The sequence below is a fragment of the Pagrus pagrus genome, assembly GCF_965226575.1.
Source record: "Pagrus pagrus genome assembly, chromosome: 11".
Taxonomy (NCBI): Eukaryota; Metazoa; Chordata; class Actinopteri; order Spariformes; family Sparidae; genus Pagrus; species Pagrus pagrus.
The window spans coordinates 9,736,078-9,763,358 of NC_140195.1; the positions used below are offsets into that span (position 1 = coordinate 9,736,078).

At 42.1% G+C, this 27,281-nt stretch overlaps 1 protein-coding gene across 2 annotated transcripts; it reads right to left on the reverse strand.

Moving 5' to 3' along the window:
• On the reverse strand, window positions 1-26,187 carry LOC311265362 (putative segment polarity protein dishevelled homolog DVL1P1). 2 transcript variants are annotated; one of them, XM_084366941.1, is made up of 15 exons: window positions 25,716-26,187; window positions 20,747-20,816; window positions 17,365-17,486; window positions 14,676-14,794; window positions 10,355-10,493; window positions 9,385-9,478; window positions 9,163-9,232; window positions 8,906-9,045; window positions 8,302-8,378; window positions 6,940-7,007; window positions 6,537-6,614; window positions 6,283-6,435; window positions 5,538-5,705; window positions 5,213-5,428; window positions 1-2,109 (listed from the first exon to the last, which is right to left on the reverse strand). In XM_084366941.1, exons 1-15 carry the CDS (start codon window positions 25,883-25,885, stop codon window positions 1,589-1,591), a joined length of 2,205 nt encoding a protein of 734 aa, XP_084223067.1. In that variant the 5' UTR covers window positions 25,886-26,187; the 3' UTR covers window positions 1-1,588. The 2 variants fall into 2 exon arrangements, with proteins under 2 accessions (XP_084223067.1, XP_084223068.1); XM_084366942.1 differs by having other exon boundaries at window positions 6,283-6,417; window positions 25,716-26,186.
• Window positions 26,188-27,281: the final 1,094 nt, after the last annotated feature.

Here is a 27,281-nt window from a genome sequence, read left to right on the forward strand (position 1 = left end):
AAATTTTTAACATATATATTTTTATTCATATATATAATAAATTTCTATGTACAATTTATTCTTCTTTTGTAAAGAAACAAAATTAAAGAGAAAGCTTTGATTGCAAACAGTGTTTCATACTAAAGGGGAGGGAGAGACAAAATGGAAAAGTGCTCATAAAACTAGTGTCTGTCTGTGATTTCCCTCCTGTAACTAAACTTTAGGTAGATACAACAGGGGTTTGCCATTGTTTTGCAAGGAGATCAGAATCTGAAGGCCAGGATTCCCCTTGAAGTCACTTTGAAGATGTAAAATGAGAAGTGCCAGATGATATTCATAAAGCTGATTTACATCATTGACAGCTCCTGCATTGTTGAGAAATAACCACCACGCATTGTGAGGCTTTGGCATTTAACGCACTGACTTTTATCAAAGCTCAGGAAGGAAGTTCATAGATGACCGTGATGCTCTCAGCATCCTGGTTGATCTCATGTCACCCCTTTGAGCTTGCTTTCACAGCTATGGTGAGTGTCCACTGTTTGCAATCCTGTTTTTGTAAGTTGGTTTTCTTACTTAACCAAAGAGTTATGAATGTCAGGGTTTTTAGTCACTAACAGGAATAATGATACATTCGACAAAGCACAGTTGGACAGTGGTAACAGGCCACTGATTCACAAAGGGTGATGTCTGATTGTCTGTCAGTCAGCCGCAGTAGACAAAGTATGACACCATCAATGCAACATGATCACATAAATAACATCACAAAAAAATCATCCAGTGTACGGATTCTTCCTTTAGAACATCGGCAAGAGGTAACGCCTCCTCCCAATAATGGTAATACTTTAAACAAAATGTATTAATAAAATTTCTTTTCTTTAAAGCAGTTGAGACAGTCATGCAATATGCAGCCTAGTTAAACTAATGGCTGGCTACGGGGCCTCCCTTATGAAGTAGAAGAAATCCACGAATCGTGAACTGGTCAAGGTTAGCATTTTAGTAGTTGGCAGGTAAGAGCTTAAACAAGCTGGTGGCAATGCCACAGTATAAAGGAAACGGGGCCAGAGGTTTGGTGTAACTTGCTAAATTGTATCTGTGTGCACAGATACGAGTCAGGAGATCAATTCCAAGTACTAGACCCAGAGAAATGTTCCTAAGTGCGGGCTGTAGGTTTCGGTCTGGGTCTGGGGGATTGAGATCCAGGGCCCAGCCAGCTTAAAGGTCTTGCAGAACAGAAAATATCCTAGGTAGAGTACACACTCCCGAGAATGTCTGCGTGGCAGCTTTAAAAAAATCACCACACTGAATACCACTCACATTTCACAAACTGTACACGTCACGTCAATACAGAAGAGGGTTTTCAACCACAGAGGACCCGTGCTTGTGTTTGTGAGAGGACTCCCTCCTGTTGTGCGCTTGCTGCCTGTATTCCTTTGCTTAGACATCAGAGGGATAGACAGATAGCAGGGGGTAGGTGGAGGGCCAGTCAGGGTCTACATTCTGAACTTGGAGACAGTCAGAGGCAAAGGATTGAGAGGAAAGTGAGAAGGGGGTGACGGATTTTGGGAAAGAATTGTTTTGTGCTCCATGAGTTTTAAAAGGCACTGTCCTGTTACATGATGTCAACAAAGAACTCACAGGGATTTCCCATAGCATGCTGGAAGGACTGGCGACTGGCGGTGAGCTCAGGAGGAACGGCTGCTAACTCTCTCCCAGGAGGGGCTCCGGGGGGCGTGCTGCTGCTGTACGAGGTCTTAGGGGCCAGTCGGGCCAGACAATAAGGGGGAGGTAAGCCTGGGGGGCCGTAGGAGGAGGCATGGCTCCGCTCACTGTGGGCACACGAGCCTGGCCCTGGCTGGGTGAAGGGGGCGTGGCTGTAAGTGAAGGATGGGTGGCTGTTCTGTGAGACAGTGTGGCTCCTATGCGACTGACTGTGACTGAGGCTTGATCGGGCATGACTGTGACTTGAGACGGCGTGGCTGTGGTGGCTCATTTGGCTGGCGGACCTATCACCGCGCCTCCCTCCACGGACGCGAGGCTCTGATTCGCTGCATGTTGACCTCTGACCCTTCTCCTGTGGGGAGGAACGTCTACCTTTGCCTGCGCTGGGGTTGGATCCACTGCTTCGGCTTCCTGTTGAGGAAGAGAAACTCAGACATTTTAGATTGGCCTTCTACAAGTACACTTAATAAATAAACATGCTGCCTTCAAATGGGGTCACGGTTATCACGATCACGAGAAGAATCCATATGAATGACTTCATAGGTGGAAATTTTCTGAAAACTCCCATGTTCACGTTTCAGATAAAGTTTTGTTTATGGCCACAGAAGTTAATTTTTCTGTGGAGAGTAAGTTAATATACTGCATTTTTAGTTGCTCCTTGTAATTTTACAATATCTCTGAGGAAAATGTGGATTTCCCCAATGTCCTCATCTATTTTATGCTTTTGCATCTCCAGCATTATGTTACCCCCTCGCTAGCTTGCTAAACTGTTAGCCTAAGTGGCTATTATAAGCTGTTGTCTAGAAGCTGTTCTCATGACTTAACCGCTTGAACACTAAGCACACTGCATCATGTTCACAACTTTCCATGTTGTAACCACAAGCTCGCAAGTTCCATTTGAAGGCAGCAACAAACATCAGCTCTAACTCGTCAGCCACAGCTGATTTAGACCACCTTATTTAGCTACTGACATCAGTAGGTCACACATTAAACAAAATATAATGTAAAGCTTAATGAAGCCTTCATCAACTGTACCAGACACTATACATCTCATGGCACGAATGCATTAATGTTGTTAAACACATTACTGCACTTTGTTTAAGGTGTGACGAGATATCTTCTTAGGCAATATAACAAGAGTCAGCAGTCAAGGGCAAACATGATTATCTCAAAGGTTTCTTCCCCAAGTTCCACCTGCAGCAACTAACACCATGGGCTTCGTCTGATATTCATACAAACACTGAAACATTCACATATTCTCTAAGTAAACATGATACACCTGCATCAGAGAGACACTGCTACACAGCACTAAGTGGATAACACAGAAAAGCACAAAATATGTATTTAATAAAGTTATTGTCAATGTTCGGTAACACTTTATGATAACCATCATTAATAAATGGTAAGCTGATATTTATATAAACTTTTGTTAATAGTTATATTATTGTGTGACTTAACATTTTCCACAAGTTAGGTTCAAACTTGGAAAGACTGCAGTTCATTTTTAGCGCACCTGACTCCTGGAACAGAACACAGCAACTAATTAAAATCAATACTCTTACACCCTTTAGCCATTTCAGAAATTTGATCTTAAACCACCCATCCACCAGTTATAAATGTTTTAAATTTAAACTATATTGTATTACCATTCACATTATTGTAATCGTAGCCATTGTTAAAAAACGATGAAATGCTTTCTTGTTTATTAAGCAATTATAAAGGTTTATAAACATCAGTTGCAATTTTATAATGTCCATCTAGATTATGTTTATAGATGAACAATACAGTATAAATTAACATTTACAAAGCATTATAGACATCAGTTAGAGCTTAACAATAAACAACTACTTAAAAAATGGTTTGTAAAGCATTTCATTGTTTGTTAGGAGTGATATGAACCATTAACTAATGTTAAATTAACTATAGATTTACCATTTATTAATGATGGTTGTTATAAAGCGTTACCCAGTTTCATTTTAAAAGAAGCTTAGGTCTTCTTTTAGGTCAGGTCTCAGTGCTGGCAATGCATACTGAGAGAGGTGTACCACAAGGTTGCAAAATCACACATTCCACGCCTCCCCTTCCACAATGAGCCCAACAGTACTGGGTAAAGTGGTGCATGATCGCCCCCTATCAGTGAGAATGATAGCATAAGCCCCAGAGTGATCATCCTGCATCATGCACCTCCCAGCACAGTAACGAATGCATGCCCAGAGGTGCAGAGAGGGAGAATGGACTGTCAGGAGAGTCACACACGGGATACACACGGAACGGAGAAAGATGCATGGGACGGGCGGAGGAAAAAAAACCTTAAAGCCACAGTATGATAGGTGGAGAATGTTGAGCATGAGAGACAGAGAAGAGGAAGAGAATAAGAAGATGAAGAGGATGAAAGAGAGAAAGAGAGCAGCAGAGGAGGAGAGGGGGTTAGCAGGCTTACCGGTTCCCCCAGTGTCCTGGGACTACCTCCTCCTTCAGTCTAACGTTGCCCAGCAGAAACAGAGGGAACAACAGAATTACACACACCTCCCAGCCCAACCCTTCCCACACTACCTAACTGTGCATCTGGCCCGTAATGTCATAGCTTATATTAAACCCTAGGCTGTTTTTGGTCTTCTCATGGTCATCCAACTAAACAAATCTTCAAGTTATGGAGAAACTGCCTCTCAAAAATGCAAAAAATGCACACATGCACTCATTCAAACAAGCAGGCGGACACATAATTACCCACGAAGAAAAAAAAACTACCATTTGACTTACGTAAAAGTACATCACATGACTAGTCTTATCTTTGTCAACTCTGTCCTTCCACGTTTCATGGGTTGCAGTTAAACCAACTGAAAGAGTGACAACCGGCTGAAAGCAAGACATGACGATGTCTGGATGAATCACTCAAAACAATGAAAATTAGACAGATAGATGGTAGCAAGTAACTTACCATTATCTGTCTGGACTGTCTAGTTTAAAAAGCGTATGACAAGCACACTATCACAGCCACCCACTTATGTACTGTACAAACCGCCCTGGTTCGCCACTCTCCCTCAATGCAGATATCAAAAACCATGCAGCAGCAACACAAAGCACTGATTCAAAATGAGAACAAAAAGATAATTCGAGAACTGATGAGGAGGGATGGACTCGGCGCTGATCATTACAAGCTGGCGATTTGTAATCACATGGTTGATCCGATTATTTTTGTCATGTACACACCCAGTACTGCAGAGCTGTCCGCTGTGTGACTCAAGATGCTCATGATTGACCTTGACAATACAGGACGTGTTTTAGAATACACATTAATAATCAAAAAGCAATCCAGTGTCAGTTTCCTGCCCAGTGAGCCGGAAAAGCTAACATCAGCATGAGTCAGACACTTTGTAATAGTGATGTCATATGTCAGGAATACTGAGATTAGGGAGAATGCCATGTTGCATGTTGAGTCAAATTATCACATTAATTAATGAAAAGCTGATGGAGAACTCAAAGGCCCGCCTTGCCCCTCCTTCTCATTGCTCACCCTCGCTGTGCTGGCTGCCTGCACTCCCACTGTGGAAACTGTGGCATGGGTCTGAGTATCCTGGCGGGAAGCTGGGAGGTGCGGAGGGAAAGGGAGGATAGGGGTATGGCTGCCCGCCCAGGGGCCAGGGGTTGCTGGTGGGTGGAAGCGGTGCCAGAGTGTCCTGCTCAGAGCCTCCGCCGCTGGATCCCTCGTTTAAATTGAGTGATGCCATGTCTTATTGGAGAGAAAACAGAAGCAGAGAGGGAGCGACTTAGCACAATCCTTCTATTCATAAATAAAAAACCATACACGTGGAAGGACACACTGAGGGAAGTGGCTGTACTTTGACAGAGGTCCCCGAAGGTATAGTAGCACTGCTCGGAGAAGGTGATCTTGTTGACGGTGTGTCTCAGGTAGCCATGTTTCAGCAGACTGCTTGCGTACTTTCTCGCATCCCGCCGGTCCTTGAATCCTTCTACTCTGGAGTACAGCCAGTCCACCACGTCAGCACCTGACACAGCGAAAAACACACACAAACAGACATGAGGTCTCCTTCTCTAATGTGTTGAACAGATGCTAAAAATACTGTCAACATGCAAACTGTAACAACTAGAGTGGCTTCATGTAGATAGGCAGCACGATGTTGCAGGAACTTTGAATAAAGACAGTGAAACTAATGCCAAAACTGCTGTATGCATGATTAGTTTCAAGGCTCAGAATTAGATTTTATGGTTAGACCAGAAAACTTAAAACTTGCATTAGTGAGTTGCAATGATTCTTATTTCAGAACAAGAAACAGAAATTACTTGAAGGATTTGAGAAAAGCTGGTATATGATTACAGATTTAATCTGTTTCTGTCTCAAATTTCACATTTGTAATTCAAGCGTGCACAATTTAAAATAAAACGAATGGTCAATAAACATCAATTTCTTTATGCTTCATTTGTGGGTGTCTATTTTTAAGAGTTACTGTAAGTACATGCATTACTTACAGTAAATTGCTTAAAAAAAAATCCAAATCTTCGCTCACAGGAAACAAGGGTTTGCTTTTAGTTTTTTGTGTGCTCACATGGCTCAGCTTTTCTCACCTATGACAGCGTTGGCGATGGTGATCTTCAACCACATCCTGTCTCGAATTTCCAGGCCAGAGTCTGGCAACTGCATCACCTTGACAATGGTTGCCATGTCTGTTTTACTCGCAGATAGAGGCAGGTCATCAAACTCTGGGACGGGAGAGGAGTCTGTGAGTGGAACTTCTCAATTGTTTAAATGTTGTGAGGTTGTCATAATTAAAACAGACTTGATGTTTCTAGTGTGTGATGGACGTGTTGGTTGTCTTTACCATAGTGTGGGTAAGGGCCTGTCAAGGCGGTGGTGTGTGAAATCCAGGCTGCAGGGTCGATGGGTCTCACTGGTTCAGCTGAACAAATGCAAAAAATAAAATAAGGCAACTCTAATAAAAGATACAGTTTAAACATTGTCTGGCTCAAACCTCTTCAGGGACATGAGCTACACTGCAAAGCCCACTGAGGCAATGTGATAATGATTTTGGGCTATATAAATAAAACTGATTTGATTTGACTAATCAAATGCATATTTTACTAAATCAAACCTATTTTTACTTTATTTTACATAAGAAACAAACTGTACAATGAATGACATGCTCTATCCTTAGACCCTCGATTCCATAAGTTAATTAGATATGTATGTATGTGATTGCAACATAGTACTGGGGTTTGTCTTACCACGTGGGATGGTGAAGTAGCTTCGTGGAGACGGGTCCCAACATTTGGCAACAGTAAGACTAATAGGGCTGCAGAGGAAGCAAATAGAAAATCAGTTTGAACAGTATGTAATTTCGGCTGCTCACGGTCTCTAGGTCTAAACAAAGGATGCAAGTAATGTCGAATCATCGACCTGACTGTTTAACGCTGTTGTCTTCAGCGTTAAACAACCACCATTTCTGATGAACATCTATCCACGTTAGTGCAAAGTTTTAACCATGTTGTGTTTAGTCACGTTTGCAGACCTCATTTTCTGACTCTCTCTGGGAAGTTATAGCAACGGGCACCCAAATGAATGTTGGAACAGAATTGGAAGCATTTCTGATAAATGTAGGACTACGGTCTACTTGTTCTTAGATGTTTTATTGCGGAAATGTTGCATATTATATCTTTAAAGATAAATGAGCAAAGTCTGGTTAAGACATGTAATAAAACATCAGGAATGAACAGATTACTCTCCACTCCACATTACTTTGTATCTCACAGAGGTAAGTTGTGTGAAATTGCTGACATTTATTGGTTTACTGTTTGAATAACGAGCTCAAAATCAAATCACCAATTCATCGATCAAGTCAGTGTTTTTTGGTCGAATGTACCACAAATCAGAGATGTCTGACTCTTTGACGACTTCTGTTGTCAGCTCCGGAAAGAAACAATGTTTCTAATTCAGAATTTTATTGATTAAGACTTTTTAAATCACCTTTTAACATCTTCCAGGTGGAGCCGTATCTGCTGTTTTTCTTATTTGTGATGACAAGTGTGACACACAAGGAAAAAAGGCAGAAAGGCAAACTCCTGGTAATGTGTAAACGTCAAACACCTATTTTAAGCATTTATAAAAACTCTCTTGTGCACACTGATTTTGGTGTAAAAGTGGTTTAAATGACAACCCAAGTTAATGTATATTTAGTATTTGAGTACATTGCTACATTTACTGTAAGAGCTTGTTCTAAACTGGTATAACAGCAACGGGAAAAAGCTGATGCCAGCTTAGAAAGTCACTTGTCCTGTTTTAGAAAAAGCCACAAAAGGGGTCTGAAAAGTCAACAAATCTACTGTAGCAACAAACATGCTGTTTTGGCAAAAATGGATAAACTGTAGGGATATGCTTGTATTTTACAGTTATGATTTCCTCAATGGGCTCTCCTAACTCTTTTAATCCTCTCAATACCCAACAAGCACCCCATCTAATTTACATGTAATGTTGAGGTGTAATATTTCACCCTACATACAGTAAGCAATTCCCTCTATGTGATAATCTTCTGCTGCAGAGAGTTAAACAATCCTAATGCTCAGTCGCTGCTCTGAGAAAGCTGTTCTTACCCAGTTTTGGAAACAATCTCTCTGAGGATCCTCACAGCGTCATCGTTGCTCATGTTCTCAAAGTTTACGTCATTCACCTGGTTGGCAGACGACAGCGTATATAATTACCTCATTAAATCAAATGACATTACACAATTATACGATGTTTTTATGACAAAAATATTATGTTGAGGCTCTGCAGAGGGCTCAGATGTGTTTATGCACTTTTCATCTCTGCTGTGCTCACAGGCCTTCAGATGCCTGCAAATCCTAAGCTGCTTTCTATGGGAAACACGGTAAACAATATAAAACCTATAATATGAATGTTGCAGCAACAACAACAAATTGTAATCAGACATCGTGCGTTTTGTAGAGGGTGTAGCCGCACAGAGATGAAAAGGGAGGCAAGAACAGGAAGGAAAAGGAGAGGCAGAATTACGACTTGTATCAAATAGCCTCGTAATGGAAGTGAGTGCAACATTGAGGTTATTAATAGGCCACAAAACTTCAAATGGAAATACAGTGGGTTTTTTTATGTCATGTTCAGCTTTCACACTTTACAAATCAGCAGCGGCAGAAGCGTTTTCATACAGTGGTAAGAAAAGAGAAGTGTCTGCAGGTGTACCTGAAGGAGCATGTCTCCAGGCTCTATTCTTCCATCAGCAGCTACAGCTCCTCCTTTCATGATGGAGCCGATGTAAATGCCGCCGTCTCCCCTGTCATTACTCTGACCGACAATACTGATACCCAAAAAGTTGTATTTCTCTGTCGTGGAGAAAGAAAGAAATGAGAACAGGCACAGTATCAGCCCTGAAAAACATTATATCTATATACATATTTATAAATAAAATCAAATAATAGTCTTTGAAGTCTCAGGGTTACCCATGTTGAGCGTGACCGTGATGATGTTGAGGCTCATAGTGGAGTCTGTGATACTACTGAAGGATGACGACTAGAAAGGCAGAGAGGACACAATAAGTAAAGCACATCAGAAATAGTCGGAGTGGCATAAAATCTATATCAATCAGCACTCTCATCTGTTTCACACACGCTATGTCAATTTCAATTTCAGCACGGGCGGTGATGTGTCTTAGAGGTGCTCACCCGATCTATTTTGGCCACTTTGTGCCTCCGTCGGCGACGTTTGTGTCTGCGCATCAGCTGCGAAGAGGAACTCTGTTCTGTGGAGCTACTGAGCCTGAAACACAGACAAAAAGAGGGGGAATAATGACAAGGAACTGAAGACAAAGACAGGATATTAGAATAAGAGGGTTTATATAGTAGGATGACAACATAAAAGGAAACATTTGCAGGAAAATACAAATCATCTGTCACTTTGTAAGCTGAACTTTGTAGTGCTGATAAGCCTCTTCCCGTGTCTGTAAGCTGCTTTATGTTGCCTTGAAAAATGCTGACATCATATCTGATATTGTTGCGTTGGTATTATATACTATATTTTTGCTATATTGTTGCCTTGGTATTATTTACAGCACATATATATAATATGTGCTGCTATTTAACTTTGGTTTAGCAACAGCCAGAGCTGGAAAACAATCAATTAATCAATGAATAGACTGTTTTGATAATTGATGTCATTTATCAAGCAAAAATGCCAAACACTGAATAATTCTTGCTTCACAAATCTGAGGGATTTCTCCTTTTTGTGTGTTTTATATCTTTGTAACTTAAATATCTTTGACTTTTGGACTGTTGGACTGACAAAGCAAGCAATATGAATGCATCAACTTGGGCTTTGGGAAATTGTGACAGGCATTTTTTTTAACTAACTTCTGGCATTTTGTGATTAAGCAACAGAAAAATAATTGATTATTTCATAATGAAATTAATGGTGAGTTGCAGCCATAGCCAATGCAAAAATGTCAATCTCAAAGATCATCTGACCTATTGGGAATGAACACCCTTACAGATTCTCATGACAAACAATAAAATGATGTGCTTCACAGAAATGGCATTTACTGCAGAGATATTATTGTGTTATGTGTCAAGTTGTTTCAGAAAAAAAACTGTGTCTTCATTGTGCAAAAATCCATTTTGATGTTAGGTAGTATGTTACCTGCTGGCATCCTCATCTTCCTCACTGTCCACAAATGAGCTGGACTCCAGCTCGCTGCTCATTACCGAGGCGCTGTCGTAACCCATGGCAGAGTCCCTCGCAGTGCGCTCTGATTTCGAGTGACCGTTGATGCGAGGGACTGGAAAGAGAAAGAGAGGAAGAGCAGCAGTGAGTCAGACAGGGAGGTCACGTTGCTCGTCGTGAGGTCGGATCAGATCAAGAGGGAGCAACCGCGAGGGGAGAAAGTCAGGGGTAGTGAGAGTGGCGGAATCAGAAAAGATCATAGTTATCTGACAGTGACGACAAACAACAGAAGATCTTTGTTCTCTCGTAGCTCTGGATGACTTTAGCATTGTTAGAAACATGAACTGAAAAGCAGAACTTGGAATAATACATACATATTAAAAAGGAGAAATAATCAGAGCTGAATACATAACATGACATAAATTCACTCTTCCACTTCCCAACAGTGTACGACCACCCTGTCCATCTCCATACGTACATTGCCAGTGAGGCGGAGCTGTCTCAGGATAACAGCGGATTGGCTGGAAAGGTCTCATAAGGCGAAGAGGGCGTGGCAGCCAGCGTATGCGGCGTGAGCAAGCAAAAAATTCCAGCAATGTGGTTGTTCCCATCGCAAACTCCGCCCAGAAGATGCTTTTATGAAAGCTGAGCTGCGCATAAGCACTCAATCAGCAGCGGGACATCCACTGTCAGGACTCACTCAAACATATTTCCTCCCACGCTCAGAGGACTGCCACACCAGAGAAAACAAAACAAAAACAACGAGTGTGCAGGTTCACCGAGACAGACTGAAATCTGTGCCTTTGTGCTCTGCTCCGTCTGCGCTAGCAGCTCTCTAAAACCTGAGCCTCAGACGGTCTCTGCCCACCGGCTGGCTGCTGACAGGCTTCACAGCTTATCTACAATAGAGGCAGTGAAAAATAGGCAGTAAGAATAGAAATACTCTGAAGAGAGGGCAGGAAGAAAACAAGAAGTGAGTGAATCACTTTTTGACTAGACATGTGAAACTTGGGCCACAATGACCTTTTCAAAAGTTCTCACATTTAAAAGATAGGCTCCTTGTCTGATTTTATCAACTATTATCCTTAAAATGAATAAATAATGTACTAATCAGATGAAGTCAAAATCTAACAATGTTCAAATTGGTCATTTCTTTACATTACATAAACTACATCAACCTATAAAAGCTCAAAACAGGTACAAGTAACCTCTTTCCTCAATACAAAACAAAAACCCTCCTATTTTAACTAGCTTTGCTTAACAACGTTGGAATTATTTTAAAGAAATACCTGCATTAAACTAACCACAAAATGAATTCACATTAAATCATATAACATGTCCAAATGTCAAATATCACAACACAATAAATCCCTCTCACCACAGCCGTCAGTGTGCCTTCCTCCAACGCACAGATAAACTGAGCTGAGAGTCAGGAGAAAGTATTCCCCCTCCCTTCCTCCCTCCCATTGCACACTACTATAGAATGACTGCTAATCTCTGTGCGACCAATCAGGTGATGGTATTCTCCAAAACAGAGATAATATGGGATTTGAGATGATGTTCTGTCCTCTCCCATCTCTGCCTCAGGTGAAAACACCATCAGGTGATTGAAAGCCTGACCGCCTTTAGCAGCGTTGCGTGACCAAAATAAAATGTTTTTGGTGCTTTTCATACTTTCACCAGCTGTTTTTGTGCTTTGGTTTAATACTTTAATACAAGCATAAGTGCTTTGGCTTAGCCAGGTCTTCTTTGACCTCAACCTTAAATCCCAGCAGCGCTGAACATCCTTGTAATGGAAATGCTTTTTTCTTTATTGCATGTATAAATGCTCTCTGCCACAATACAATAACTGAATATACAATATCCTGTAACTCCTGAACACCTGTTCACCCTCCTAAAAAGGTTCAAATGCTGCATTAATCATCCATTCATTCTCAAAACAGCCACAGCACAGACAGAAAATACGAAGGGATACGTTTACCACTTTAACTGATAGCTGTAAAACACCTAGCATTCACACTGAGACAAAATCACTTGAAGCGTGTGTATAAGGTGACAGGGGAATTCCTGCTGCTGCTGCAGGCTGTGAGGTTAAAAGGCAGGGCTACCTGCACCTTTTTTATATTTCTTTACATCCAAGCCACGTGTCTGTGACAGCAAGTACTGAGCCAACACAGCCAAATTGAATTGCATTATATTGGGTCTTGCTCGCTAGATTTACGAGCCATGAAACTGCTCTGCAAAACACTCAATTCCCCTGATGGATTCACTTAATTACAGCTAATAAACTAGCAGGTGAGGAAACGGACAGAAAGAATGTGTGTGTGTGTGTGTGTGTGTGTGTGAGAGAGTGAGAGAGAGAGAGACAGAAATATTAAGTAAGTTTCTGTTTCCTGTATGATATGATGATGATGATGATGATGATGATGATGATGATGATTCTGTATGCATGAAAATGTATCAAATGAGGAAGGAAACTTTAAAAAGCCTAAATAATTGTTTAAAAAGTCAACATGTTTTGATCATAAGGTCTTCATCAGGGCGCCAAACACCAGACAGAGGGGAGAGAATAGGGAAACTTAACCGAAGAGATGCTTTTTGGATTCATAGACTGGAGGTGTTGAAGTATCCTGGCCTCAGTGAGGGTACACATTCAACTTTTTTTAAATGTTTATTTTCTGCACATTGTGTGCATGTAATCTTTTATGTCAATTCATGTCATTATCTGGGTCATGTGATCGCCTCCTATTGGCTGTTCCTCACTGAAATACATGTAGTCATGCCCACTATAAAGGTAAGGCCGCATCCTGTTGTTTGGCTTTTTTAATGATTTAGCCACTATAATAAAGACTTTTTAAAAATATATTTCCTCCTTGACGTTAGCAACATTGAATCTAGCAAGGTGAGGGCAAACATTATGTCTTGAGAAAGAGAAATTAAACTCCAGGTCTGCATCTAACCGTTATTTTCATTATCACTTAATCTGCTGCACGTTTTCAAGATTAATCGATGCATTGTTTATTCCGTTCGACTGATACTTCGTTTTTTGGGCTTAAAACAGCACTTTTACCTAAAAAAATAATTTTATGATTAATTGATTTTCAGAAAAGTTGGTTTATTTTTCTGTCAACTGACTAATGAATTAGTCGACTAATCATTGCAGCTCTAACACCATTAAAAGATACATGAGAGTAATGGAATCAATGGATATGATTATGCAGTTATTCTGCTAGGATAAACATATATCTGTTTCCCGCATATGAGACAGTTACAGATCTTTCTTCAACCTCAACGTAATGCTGTGCAATGCAATGCTAATTGCTTAATGAGTCTGGAGTGCAGGATGCAAAGCGCCAGGCAAGGGGAGGAAAGATGGGCAAAGAGTAGACAGTGATCATTAGCAGCTACTGGTTTAATACTTCCTGCCATAAAAACAATTCATTCTGCCACAATGTCTGTGTGGCGAGAGCAGGAATAGAATGAAGCGGATATCTTAAAATATCACAGGTATGATGGTGCTGATAAAACAGAGCACACCTTTTTCCTGCAGCACCAGTAAACCCTTTTCTCTGCTGTGGACAGGGCAGACATGTGATGCTGGCTGGCAGGCTCTCATATTAAAAACACTGAGCCTGTGAAGGAGAGCAGCTCTTTTGAAGGAGCCAGAAGAAAGCTGTCCTTCTGCCAAAGTGATTTGAATGGAAAACACTGCAGTCAAATACCAGAACCGTGGACCAGAGGCGTTTGCACTTGATAACGGTAATCAGGGGCTTTTAAAATCCAGATCCTAACTATTTCTAATCCATTTCAACTGTAGATGGTTGCATGTATATCTCAACAATAGCTGCAAAAGACTTTCCTCTGATATTCTGACAGGGTATAATCATGGAACAAGACTGGAGTGTGACTACCGAGTGGAAAACAGCCTCTGACCATAAACCTGAGCCGCACACAGGAAACAGAAGGAGGACAATTATTGGGCAAGACAGTGAATTCCAGAAACTTTGACACACTGTGAACTTATTCACTTCTTTCCTCTTTCCTTCCTTCTTCACTCTTCTGAGAATTCAGATATGTATGTGTTTAAAGTTCAACGCACACCACGTGAACCCTGAGGGCCTTTTTTTTCATACATGTCTACTGTCTGTCCAAAATTTTTTTCGGGGGGGACGGGTGAATGACTTGTGTAGAGTAAGACAGTTAAGAGTTGAGTGAGAGGAACTGAAATGTAATAACTTGGAAATGACAGGATAATTGCATTTATAGGATCCATCTGTTCCCGGCTGATAATACTCACGCTCAGTTTCTCGAGCTCTCCTCCGCGCCCGCTCTCTCTCTCGCTCTCTGCGGTGGCTCAGGAGAGACTCTGTACCCGTCTCGGTGTCCAGGCCATCTCGAATGCTCACCGCATTGGCGCTGCAATACACACATTGGAAAACTTCAGTCATATTCATAATGATGCACAAAACACACACACACACGCTCCCGGTCTCTCTCAGAGAAAGTCTTTCAAATGAATTCTCCAGGAAGCCTGCGACCGACACTCCTGAACATAATCCCCAGCTACAATATAGTCCTGTCTGTTATAATATCTGTTTGCCTGCCATTCAGCCTTAGGGGAATATGCAACTCGTATTGTGACTCTGTTTCAAATTCAATCCCTCCGGCCAAAATAGCAGTTTCATTGTTCTGCGGTATGTGATGTGTTTTTCACTAAGTGTCATTAATGACCAGATACCCTGAGAGGGAGCCGTTCTGGACAATACTGGCATTAATGAGACCTATTGAAAGCCCAGATGGTGCCTGGAGCGTGATTGGGAGAGAGACAGAGAGGGGAGAATGACAGATTGCATAAAAAAGCGAGAAGTGGTAGATCAGGTGTGGGCTGAGCAATACGCCGGCCTGTGTGCTCTGGGTCTAGGAGGAGTCTGGGGGTTCTGGAGAGGCTGGAGGGCAGGTTGTTATTTTGTCAGAGGGATGGAGACACTGTGGCCTCAGGCACTGGGGTTAAGGGACTTACACAGCCACCGGGCACCTAAGAAACCTGAAGCTGGTGAGAACTTTACTCAACCCTGTCATTGTGTCACACGTACTTAGGCATGTGTGCAACATGTACTTTACACCTGCATAAATAATCGCACTTGCATGCAGGCGCATTCATGCACTCATGCACACTCACCGGCAGTGCTCGTGTACAAACAGTGTCATATTTATTGTTATAAACAGAACATAAAGAGGCACAAAACACAGACATGGTCAAGAAAATGCTCTCACACACCTCAGCGGCAGTGTGTGTATGATCAATGCAAATTAAAAACACAAGAGCAGACAGGATGCTGTGTCTGCTGTGTTCACTCAGCGGGATAAAGTGCTCAATGAGGCATGCTTACACGCTTCTGCTTCGGAGTACTAATGGGTGCACCTGGGCCGGGATTCACCCGCACAGGTCAGTGCGTGTATACAAATATGACTGAAGATGCATAGTTTGGATGCATTACTATTGGTAGTGATTGGGAGGCAGTGTGATGATTGATGTGGCGGTGGATGCCTGCCTGTCAGGCTGTCGATGGCTGCTGACCAGGCGGGCGGCAGGCCTGCTGATCCGGGGGGAGATTATCCAAGGCGCTAGGCTGCAGCTGTGAACAAATGCCACCCCCTTTCAACCCCCTCCACCCCCCGCCCTCTCCTCTCTGCTGCCAATCGCCGCCACCCCCCCTCCCTCTTGGGAAATGGAGATGGGTGCTTTTAATGTCTGTTAATCCGGATTACCAGGCAGAGGCACATCAGTTGTGTCCATTCTCAGCCCAAAACACCTATTCTGTGTGCTCATCAAATAGAGCCATTCACGCCGACAAACACATGAAATGCATGAATAAAGCACAAAGAGAAATGAAGTGGTAATAATATTCTAGCTATTTACAGACAGAGGTAGAGGGCTGGAAGACTGGATTCATTTCAGAAAGAGAGGAGGTTCGCTATAGGGAACTCACCACGCTGTTTCTCTGAGAGAAAGGCCTGCCTGTCTGACTCAAAGAGGGAGCGAGAAAGGGAGAGTGGGTGGGGGGGAATAACGTGGGGTAAGAGGTCCGGGACACTGCTGTTATTCACCACAAGGTGGCGATAGTCCTAGTGAGGGCTGGCCAGGAACAATAAAATCATCAGGACAGCTGACAGCCAAGCAGCGGGAGCGGCCCATAGAGGGCAAATGTGAGCCGAGATGTCAAACACTGGATAAAGAGATACACAGAGACATGACAGATTGCATGTTCTCAATATAGAGCCTCAGCCATATTGCTCTAGCGCGGTAATGGCAACAACCCCCACTGCCCCCAGCGCTTTTGGCTATATTTAGCTTGGGACTTTCTCCTCAGCAAGTGCAGTCATATTCTCTAATCTGCCAGATTGAAATCAAAAACAGGGCTCAGGTAACCGTCATCAAGCTGTCAGGAAAGTCTCCATTTGTGAGCTTTCAGGCCCTACTAGTTTTTTTGGACCACGTATGCCTTTATTAAGCAGAATGGATGAATGCTCTTAGTGAGTGTATACAATGGGCCTCACTGAGAGCCAGTATTTGCCTGAAGATGTGTATGCTGTCAAGGCTATTTCAAGAATCAGCAGCACTGGCAGTGTACGCATCATGTTTACATAGATGAGCGAACTAACGCCTTACTCCATGGTTGAGTGGGCAGGAGGGAACATACACTCTAGTGGGAAAAATACTCACACCCGTGCATGCTCCCACACTCAAGCTTTAGCACATACTTCATGCCATAATTCACAGAGAGGCGTATAGACCACCTTCTCCTCCCATACGAGCCAGAGATGACAATCTCTAGGATGAGCTTTTCCACATTATAATTAGCACATATGGCAAGCTGTGAAATAAAAAGGTCACCCAGAGCACAGGGTTGTGTGCTTGAACACATCTGGCTAAAGCACATGTGTGTAATTGTGCATGTATGACACGCAATGATCAGCCCACTTACTGGAAGGAGGGGGGCCGTGAGTCTCCAATGCCTCCTGTTCTCTCAAGAGGAGGGGGCAACTCCGGGTGGCTCTCTGTGCACTGAGATCCGCCATCAGAGTGGGCACTCTCTGCCAGGACCAACTGAGAAAGAGAGACGGAAGTCAGAAAGATTCATTAGAGAGCAGATATATTCTGCTGAGAGCAACACAAACAATAATAAATGTTTTGTTGGATGATGCAGGCCCCATTGTGAGGAGGGAGAAGATCAAAAACAACCTCAACAGACTCTGCGACACTCAGCGATAAACAAACACAGCGATGTTGGCACCAGAGGCAGGCGCATCTTGTGTACGAGTACACATGAGGAAAGGTGATGAAATGAGATGCTGCACAGTGGCCTGGAGATGACTTGTGGCGTCACGTAAACAACTTGAGAAACACCGCAAGAAACAGAGAAACTTTAAAGACCACGCTGCTTTTATTCAGTTAAGTGTCGGTACAAAGGATGATATATGATGATGACCCATAGATACAACTACTCTCCTTTCATCTGAGCCAGAATAATGAAAGTTAAAGCAGGCAGCCGTGGGGAGACTAACAGCTGTAGGGACTATGATTATTCTAATGCGAGCTGCGGGATTCACAGGTGTCACACTAGTGTCACTAGACTCTTATATGAGCCCTGTGGGCCACTTTACGCTCCATTTCGAAGTCGGAATGTGTTTTTCGCATTTCTATCACCTTCTGTGTCTGTGAGCTGCTGACTAGCTCTCTGTCTGATAGCTGAACACATTAAGAATGAGCAGACTTCTGAGCTCTCGTCTTTGATTCGCCGGTTTCATGGAAAACTGCCTGATATAAGATACTTCTTTCTGAGTTTGACAGTATTAAATGGGTAAAATACCTCCATACAGTACTGTTTGGGATGCATTAATCTGACTTCTTCTCTTCTTACTGACTCCTGATCTGATACCAGTACTCTCTTTTTCCCCAAGTTTAAATTCTGTCGACCACAATGTGTGGCGCTCGTTGGGATTATTTTATATAATGTAATATAAGACCAGGCTTTGCTGTAGAGGTGTGGACAGCCTGGTGTGTCTTAATGAATGTAACCGTCAGTGGAAACACTACTTTTTATGATGACACTGATGAAGAAACTAATGTCAATCGATCCTATGTGGTCAATACTGATCCACTTAATGTGGTCAGTATGCGCTCCAGTACATCCAATACGTCAGTGCATTCGAGGGCTGCAACTAAAGATTACTTTCATTGTCGATTAATCTTAGTTCTTTTCTCGTTTAATTGATTAGTTGTTTGATCTGTAAAATGCCGGAGAAATGGTGACAAATGTCAGTGAATGTTTAAGATGATGCCCTTAAATGTCTTGTTTTGTCCACAACCAAAAGATATTCAGTTTACTGTCATAGAGGAGTAAAGAAACTAGAAAATATTTACATTTCAGAAGCATCAATTTTTACTTTTTTGTTAAAAAAATTTGAAAAACAAAATTGATTTATTGTTGCAGCTCTTCTAACCCTAGATACTTCAGTTTGTGTACTTTTGCTTTAAGATTTATCCAAAAGTATATGTCTTCATAGCCTGAAATTAACGACAATAGCTACAGTAGTTGTGTACTTCAGTAATGCCTTAAGGTTGGGCAAATGAGTACGCCAAGATTTGTTCATTTAATTTTATTTTTCAATAAAATTTCACAACTTCAGAAATGAGGCAATATTTGCATTAACTACATTTTGTGTTTGTTTTTAAAGGGGCTCTAATTGACACTTTGTAACATTTACATGTATTAATAACTTTTTTATTTGCCATATGTGACTGTATACTGTAACGCTCTCTCAGTTGCCTATACGAGCCTGTGGACGATTTGTATTAGTTGTTTAATGCTGCTGGACTGTGGATTTCTTTGTGAAGGACTCGGGTTGGATTTTCCACGACGGTCCAAAGGACGTGACTTTATGCACGTTCTCGAATGCCTTGTCTCAGTGTTCCTCTCTCTGCTCCGCTAACAGAGAGCAACAGCAGCTACTATTGGTTTAGAAACAGAGTCCGCCAACATAATAAAACTACCACCTTTAAGCACAAGTTCCACAGAGCCCCTTTAAACATATTAAGACGGGAGTAAAAAGTAATACACATCTAAATCAGCATATCAAAAGTTATTAAATATGCAGTAGCGCCCCAGCTTTTGAGGAAATAATAGTTCATGCTTGCCTTAACTTTCGAGCAGTCAGAAAATAATCACTGCCGGAGCAGTTGTTGTTCAGATTTGTCATTGTCAATGAAGTTAAAAGAAATGCTGATTGATTTCAATCCAACACCAATTAGTAGCATGCTGGATATGGCTGATAGTAATGCTTTTCAAGTTCATATTATTCACAACAGCCAAAACATAGCTAGAATCACAAACTGCCATACTTCTGCTTATTACATTAAAGGCTTACGGATAAAGTGTTGTAAAAACAATTATATAGTTTATTATATAGTATAGTTATATATTGGGCACTTCATGTCCAAAATTGAATCCAAATGTCAAAAACAGAAATCTTTTTCATCGTCTTTGTGAATCACCCTCTTTAGTGAAAGGGTGTCGCTATGAAAATAAATCTCTTTATGACAGTGGGCCACTGGTTTAAAGACCTTCTGGAACATCTGCTGTAGTGTGATTCTGACAAACTAAATGTAAATAAATCAGAAAGTTGTATAAATTCGAGCAAACTGGTCACTGAGCTGCAGTGTGGTGTAGTGACGATCGACACTGCTTAAGTGATATTGAATACGACCGTCCTTAACAACTCTACTGCAACTGTGTCACTGATTCTGACCTCTGACCTCCCTGTGGAGGAAAGTAATGAATTTCTCCACAGAAATCAATAAAGTACAATACTCGTCTTCCGGTTTGTTATTAAAAAGGACAAAAAGCCACCAAGTGAACGAAAGGTACAGCCTCTCGATATTTAAAGTCAGAGCTACATCCTGTGTCTTCTGTTCTGTATGATGGAGCAATGATTAAGATGTAAATTCTCCTCCAACTTGACAGATTGATTTGATTTAACATGCGTTATTGTCCCTGAGGGGAAGTTTGGCTCACAGCTGTTCATCTTGCATAATTACAAATCACTATAAAGCTGCATCAGTCAATAGAGTAATCGACCATGAGATCAGTTACACTAGATGGTGAGATTCCTCTTTTAGTCGTCAAACTCAGGAACCTCTGATTGTATTTCATAACAGTAGTTTAGTATCTAATGGAATCGCTCACACCTATACAATACAGCAGAATAGTTAGGTCAAGGTGAAGAGTTGTTGGAAAAGCTCTGTGGAGGCGTTACACGGCCACATTTACATCATCCAGCACAGGTTGCACCATCCATCTCACTTACCCAGGACACTACTCTCCCGTTGAAGCAGGGCAGCTTGGCGTTGTCATCGGAAATCTCTTCTTTGACAACCCTGGGGAACAGGCAGACAGATTCAGAGTTAGGCCAGGAGAAGGACACAAGAGTCAACACTATTACAGCCTGGACACATCCACTCCTAGTTGACACATACTGAGAGAGACTCTTTTGCAAGTCCCATTTTTCACATGGCTTTCAACCAGCTTTGCACCCTCGCGAGCACGACGGAAACTGAATGAGCAGCAGCGATGACACTCTTGGAGTCTGTATCAGTGATTTATTAACATCATGGCTGTCTGTCCAGTAACACTAAGCACAACGGCGTGATAAGGGCTGCTCAACCTGGCAAGGATAGGGCCATAAATCAGTAATGAATAGCTCTAATAGTAAATCTGCGCAGGTGTGCATGTTTCACTATGACCCACTGACAGCTAGCTAGACAGACAGACAGACAGACGGAAAGAGTCTGTCTGAATGTTTTCTGCGTTTATGTCAGAGCTGTTACAACAGGGTGTCAAGGCCCACGAGAGTTTATTAATAGAGTGATCCAGTGTGAGCCTCCCTCAGTGTGTTCGTCTTTGGCTGTAAATTCCCTTCAAAAATACCTCCCAGTTACCCTTTGACCTGCTGGGACACAGTTCAGCTGCAAACAGTCACCACACCTGCTAGGCTCGCGTCACGTAGATCAACCCCCAGAGCTATAGTCAAAGGATAGAGGAGATGAGCGTGCAAACACCTTACATCTACACTTGGGGTTAAAACGCCATGATATATTTACCGCTTTTCCACTATGAGTCCCTGCATGGCTTCATGCACGTTTGTTTGTTTTTTTTGCAGAGGATTTTCCCAGTCTTGGTACAACCACACATTTCTGAGACTTAGAAGAGATCTCACATTAGCTTCTTGGCTTTGAACACGGTACATGAAAGGGGAGAGGCTCGACTTTGGAGCAGCAGGAAAGCCTAAGAAGATTTTACGCAGGGGTGTCTCTGACAGTGACTTTACAGCTTTTATTTTTCCGCTTCTCGTGTGCCAGAACTTCTCTGCTACTGAAATGATTAGCCAAGCTAGTTGTGTTTTTGTGTGCCCCGCTGCTGAGGGAGCTGCGTTGCTGGGAGTGGTGGACGGAGATAACGTAGCCTTGTGGCTGGAACTGACGACCACAGAGTCTGCTGCTGTGGCCTGTTCCACCTCAGGGAGGAAAAGGGAGGGAGGCGAGGGCTGATTCTGCCGGCTGCTTGTTAGGTAGGAAGTGTTTGCATCCTCTCTGCCTCTCGAGCCGCGTGAGCAGCTGTAAGGTGACTTGTGAGGATGTGGGAGTGGCCCGAACAAATAAAATATGAGCGGTGGTTCTTCTTTCCTATGTTTGACGGGAATACGGTTGCCTGTTTCAACAATTTTACAGTAATTTTCCATTTTCTGAAAGAACTGGCATGCAAAATAAATCCTTTTAACATATCTCTGTCTGTTAGAGGAACTGAAACCAGAAGAGCCAAGAAACAGATCCAATCATAACAGATGACGTCTTTAACATGCGGTAAAATATCCATGGCCCGCATTCTTTTCAGCTTCCATCTGATATCAGGAGTGTTAGTTTCACCGTGAACACTTTACAAGCACAGACACACGCACACATACACACACACACATACAAACCGTATGCCTTGTTTAGAGAAGCATGTGTCTTGGTGTGGGCTGCTGTCACAGATCTGACATCTTACAGCAGACAGCTTAAATAGGTCTTAACAGATTTCACAGGATAATGACACAAGATTTGCCCTGGTGATCACTGCATATTCCACTGCTGGGGATATTTGTGTAGCTGGGGAAGATTAGACATGTTTGTTTATGCTTTGAGAGACAGAGGAGGGCCGGCTAGTTACAGCCTTCACCAGAAACCGAGGGCAGGAGAAGCAAGCCAACACCGACCAGCCGTCCAAGGACTTTGGTGGGCTGATGCTAATGATCCTATAAACAGGGAAGCAAAAATATTTGTAGTCAAATAAGACTGCGAAAAGATAGACTTTAATGTGACAGAGTCTGACTCAGTAAACAGCTAAATTCAACTAAAACCATCTAGAAAGCTGTTAATTATAGCTTTCATACTGTTGATGTCACATTTGGTGCTGTAACTATGATTTCCAAAGCATCTTAATAACAATGTTCAGACATTTTTCCATACATAAAGTCACTATCTAACAAAAAGTGTGCGTTCACTATTACATTAAGAGTGTGTTGGTAATGTTCTGACGCACAGATGCAGCATAACCTTCAAAATCCGTCCTCAAACAGCAAAAACAAGCGAGGTGAGGCGGAGGTGAATTTGTGCAAAAAAAAAAAAAAAGCTGCAGATTTTTGTCCTACAGGGGCTCAGCATCACTTCCTCAGCAGAAAAAAAAAAAGATTCCCCTACCAGCCCCCCTATTTTCTAAGGCACAAACAAGTCTGTTTCTTTCAGACCTTCAGCTTGGCTGCTTCCTCAGCTCCAGAGTGCCTCTGTGACTTGCATTATAGTGAGGTCTCAAACCCACTCACCACCAGTGGCGATGACAAAACGCCGTATCATCACCTTGAAGTCTCCGAAAAAGCCAAGTGGGTTGCTTCAAAACAACCCTGCCTCAATTAATTTCCTGTCTTATGAATATTGATGAATGAATGAATATTACCGAAAAGAAAAACAACCGAGGTATGAAATGTGCACAAAGAAACGCTCATCGTATAATTTGCTGTGCTCTGTTGTGCGAGTGGAAACGCCACGCGATTCCATACGATTGCAAACAGAGCCGACGTGACTTGCTCGCTGCAGTAAGCTGAGGCATTTTGGGGGCAAACCATTTATCAAATTCGTGTGGCCATCGCTTAAAGACCTGATTTTGCCGGCACAAATGTAGTTCAGCAATCCCTTAAGAAAATGGCTGGTTTTTCCTGCATGGCAGGGGGTCTACTACAGAGGACCTTGCACTGACTGCTCATTTACATTTCAAACACTGTCTATAACTGCAAGGGATTTGATGTTTTCCCTCTCTGCTCAGCAGTCTTATTCCTCCCTAGCTAATTCTCCAGCAGCCATACTGTCTGTGTGTATGCAGTACAGCCAGCATGGCTACCACAAAGCGCTGCTATCCTCTGTGCCTTTGACTGGGTTTTGCTTCCATACTGTGCCAGTACCATACGGCACTCTCAGAGCCTGAATTTTCAACCTTAACTCAAAGGCGCGGATGCTGATGGAGTCTCCTTTATAATCTGCTCTATGTGGAAACAGTCGTTTGTCAATGTCCACTTGTACACGTAATTTAACATGCTTTCTTGATGCACATGCGGGAGCCGGTTGGCCTACTGTAGCGGTGTGTTCAGCAACACGAAGCCACGTCTCCATGTGGAGAAAGCAAACATGCTTTGTTTGTTTCCATAATCTGCTTGTTGATCACCTGAGGCCCAGTGAGCAGCCTGGCCTGCAGTGCAACAGAGGCAGGAAGCCGGGGCTGGGGACAAAGCGCCGCACCAGGCCTAGCCTGCCACCAGGAAGAGCCAGCTTCCCTCACAAGGTCAGGCTGCAGTGGAAATCTATGACGCTTGGCTCTAAAGACACTGCCTGCCTCTGCATTTCCTCCAGTCGTGTTTGTGACTACAGTGCTAGATATGAATGTGTGTGCGCCCATGTATGACTGTTCAGACTGGAATGAGAAACAGGCACTGACACAAATATGTCATTCCCAGCAGAGGCCTGATACAAGTAGATCCTGCTGACCAAGTGAGCTGCAGAGCTTTGTAGACTTGGTGTAACTCCTGAGAATCAGGACAGGATTACACAGAGAGAGAGGAACGGAGAGAGAGAGAAAGGAAGGCGAGAAAGAGGGAGGAAATATTTCTATTATTTAAAAAGTCCAGCGTCCAGTGGATGGAGGAGGAAGTTCCTGTGACTGTCTGGGGTTAAATTCACCATGAAAAATAAAAAAATGAATAAACAATAAGGATTAATTATTTTAAATGAGCGCACACTTCAATCATTAGGTTAAAAAAAGATGTCCGATAACGTAATGTTTTGTCCCATAAACGCCGCTGCAACTACATTGTGCGGCTTAATCATTTAATGTCTGTTTCCTGAGGACAGTAAATGACAATACTGTCTATTATATGTCTAAATACCTGCAACTGGACTTCGGGACGCCTCATTAAGGTTTCTGTATTATTTAACCAACAAACAAGCATTTAAAATGAGTCTGTCAGGCATTAGTGTAACGAAACAGGACATAATACAACATTAATAATTGAGGATGCAGTGTTGTTTGACAGATCTGCTCCTCTGGGGCAATTAAATGCAAACGGTGGTTACATGATAGTATCTCATAATCACAACCACTGGCTTGTGGCTGACATGTTCCCCTGGGATTCACCTGCAGCCCATTGTGTGTGTGTGCAAATAACTTCCTCATCTATTAAAAGCCATTTCTGATGATCATACCCTCGGTTCACATGCTACTAAAACCAAGGCACAAGCCACACAAACAGCACAATATGAAACCTGAGGACTTGAACATGTGGACGCTTTGTCAACACGCCTCTCACGTTCATATATTGCACATGGTTAATGTATCATTGACGTTAATGTGGGTTAATGCCCGACAGTAATAAGGAGAGCAAGGGGTCTGGCTCTGTGTTAATACATGCAGGGCTGCGTCATTAGGGCTCCGGACAGATCTGGTATCACTTCAAACACTCGTGTGTCTCCTCCACTGCGCACAGGATAGCCTGGAATAATGAGCAGGTGCCAGGAGCATGGAGACAAGACATGGCACTATACAGTCCGCACACATGGAACAATGTGATGTTGCCCATCACGGCCTGGCGATAAGCTTTTTTTTTTATTTTTTTACACACACTACTACTGTGCGATGATAAAAGGGAGAGAGCCAGGCGAGCAGGCTAATAATAATCACAGACGGTGGCCACTCACCCAAAATCCTGGTCCATCGATTTGAAGAAGAATTTGTAGCTGTTGACCGGCCGATTGTTGAGGACATTTTTAAAATCCGCTAAGGTGACTTTCTCTGGAGAAACGGACAGCTTGACCAGATAAGGAGTCTCCTCCTCGTCTATGTGATATATGATTTTAGTCTCCGCCATTCGAGTGAGGGGAGGACAATCATTGACACAGGAAAGAAACAAGGGTTGGCAGCGCAATAAACAGGCCTGCTATGTTACCAGCTACCCGTGGAATAACATAACAGCGTTCCCTAATATACAAGCCAGTACAGCCCCCGATGGGAAATACAGCTTCGTGTATTTGACGAACACAGCGAGAATCCAGACATAATCGCGTTGTGAGCGCCTGTATTCCTGCTCCGGTGTGAGTCGGTACGGTGGCTCCCTCGGCACTAAAACAGGAAGGGACAGTCCACATCCTTGCGATATGGAGTTGGAATATTGCGAGTCTATTTTTTCACAAGCTAATTGGTTAGACAGTGCTGTCATCTAGTGGTGTGTCTGGGCTGTGCGCAGGCCGGTGCCCACCTTACACAACGCTGCCATGTACTGTACATTGTACAGTACAGACAAAACATGGAACAAAGAGGAAGTGGAGTGGATTTACTTCTTCTTCTTCTGCTCTTATTTCTTCTTCTTCTTCTTCTTCTTCTTCTTTATTACTACATTACTACAGTGAGTTACTGTTTCAAATAGCAATTCAACTCATTAAAATGTATTAAAAATATATTCTGATGAAAAATATATGTAGCATAGAATATATCATGATCTTACACATGCCAGCCATAAAAATTAGACATTATTTTTTAAAATCATTAATACAAACTGATATTACAGTGAGATATTACTTTTTCTAATGGTAATTCAGCTCATTAAAATGTATTAAAAATATATTCTGATGAAAAATGTATGTAGTATAAAATATATCATGACCTTATAAATGACAGTGATAATAATTAGACATTATTATTTAAATCATTAATACAAACTGATACTACAGTGAGTTATCACTGTTTCTAATGGCAATTCAATGCAATATCAATTTAGTCCAGTTAAAAAAATGAAAAATATGTCATTCAAATAATAAATATAAAAATCTATAATATGACCTATTTTTGCACAAATGTCTAATCAGCTGTGGTTTAATAGATCTCATCTTTATTGTTTATCATTTTTTTAGAGCCCGACAGACACTTGATTTTGGGGCTGATACTGATAATAGGGAGTAAAACAAAATCTGTTCTTAATGTATCGGCTGATAAACATACACATACAGAGAATATTTTATAGTTTAGCAGTAAACGTCAATACCTAAAATAACATCAGTGCACTGACACAGTAAACTTCATTGAAAATTTTAAAATCAGATATTACCCAAGCATTTTTTTATTTTTTTTGCATTATAATCTCTAAAATTTATTTATTTATTTATTTATTTATTTATTTTTTAAAGAAAGGCCAGCCAATATCGGCCAATCGAGGGGTAATCCTGTAAAAATCATAAAATTAAGATATAGTAAAAGCACTGTGGGAGATT

Bases quoted from the DNA above. Each gene is read 5' to 3' on its own strand.
- LOC311265362 (XM_084366941.1), bottom strand. From the start codon at position 25,885: ATGGCGGAGACTAAAATCATATATCACATAGACGAGGAGGAGACTCCT. The intron at 14,795-17,364 runs GTAAGTGGGCTG...TGTGTATTGCAG, and splicing joins TCACGGCCCCCCTCCTTCCA to CGCCAATGCGGTGAGCATTC. The intron at 8,379-8,905 runs GTACACCTGCAG...TCTGCCAACCAG, and splicing joins CTGGAGACATGCTCCTTCAG to GTGAATGACGTAAACTTTGA.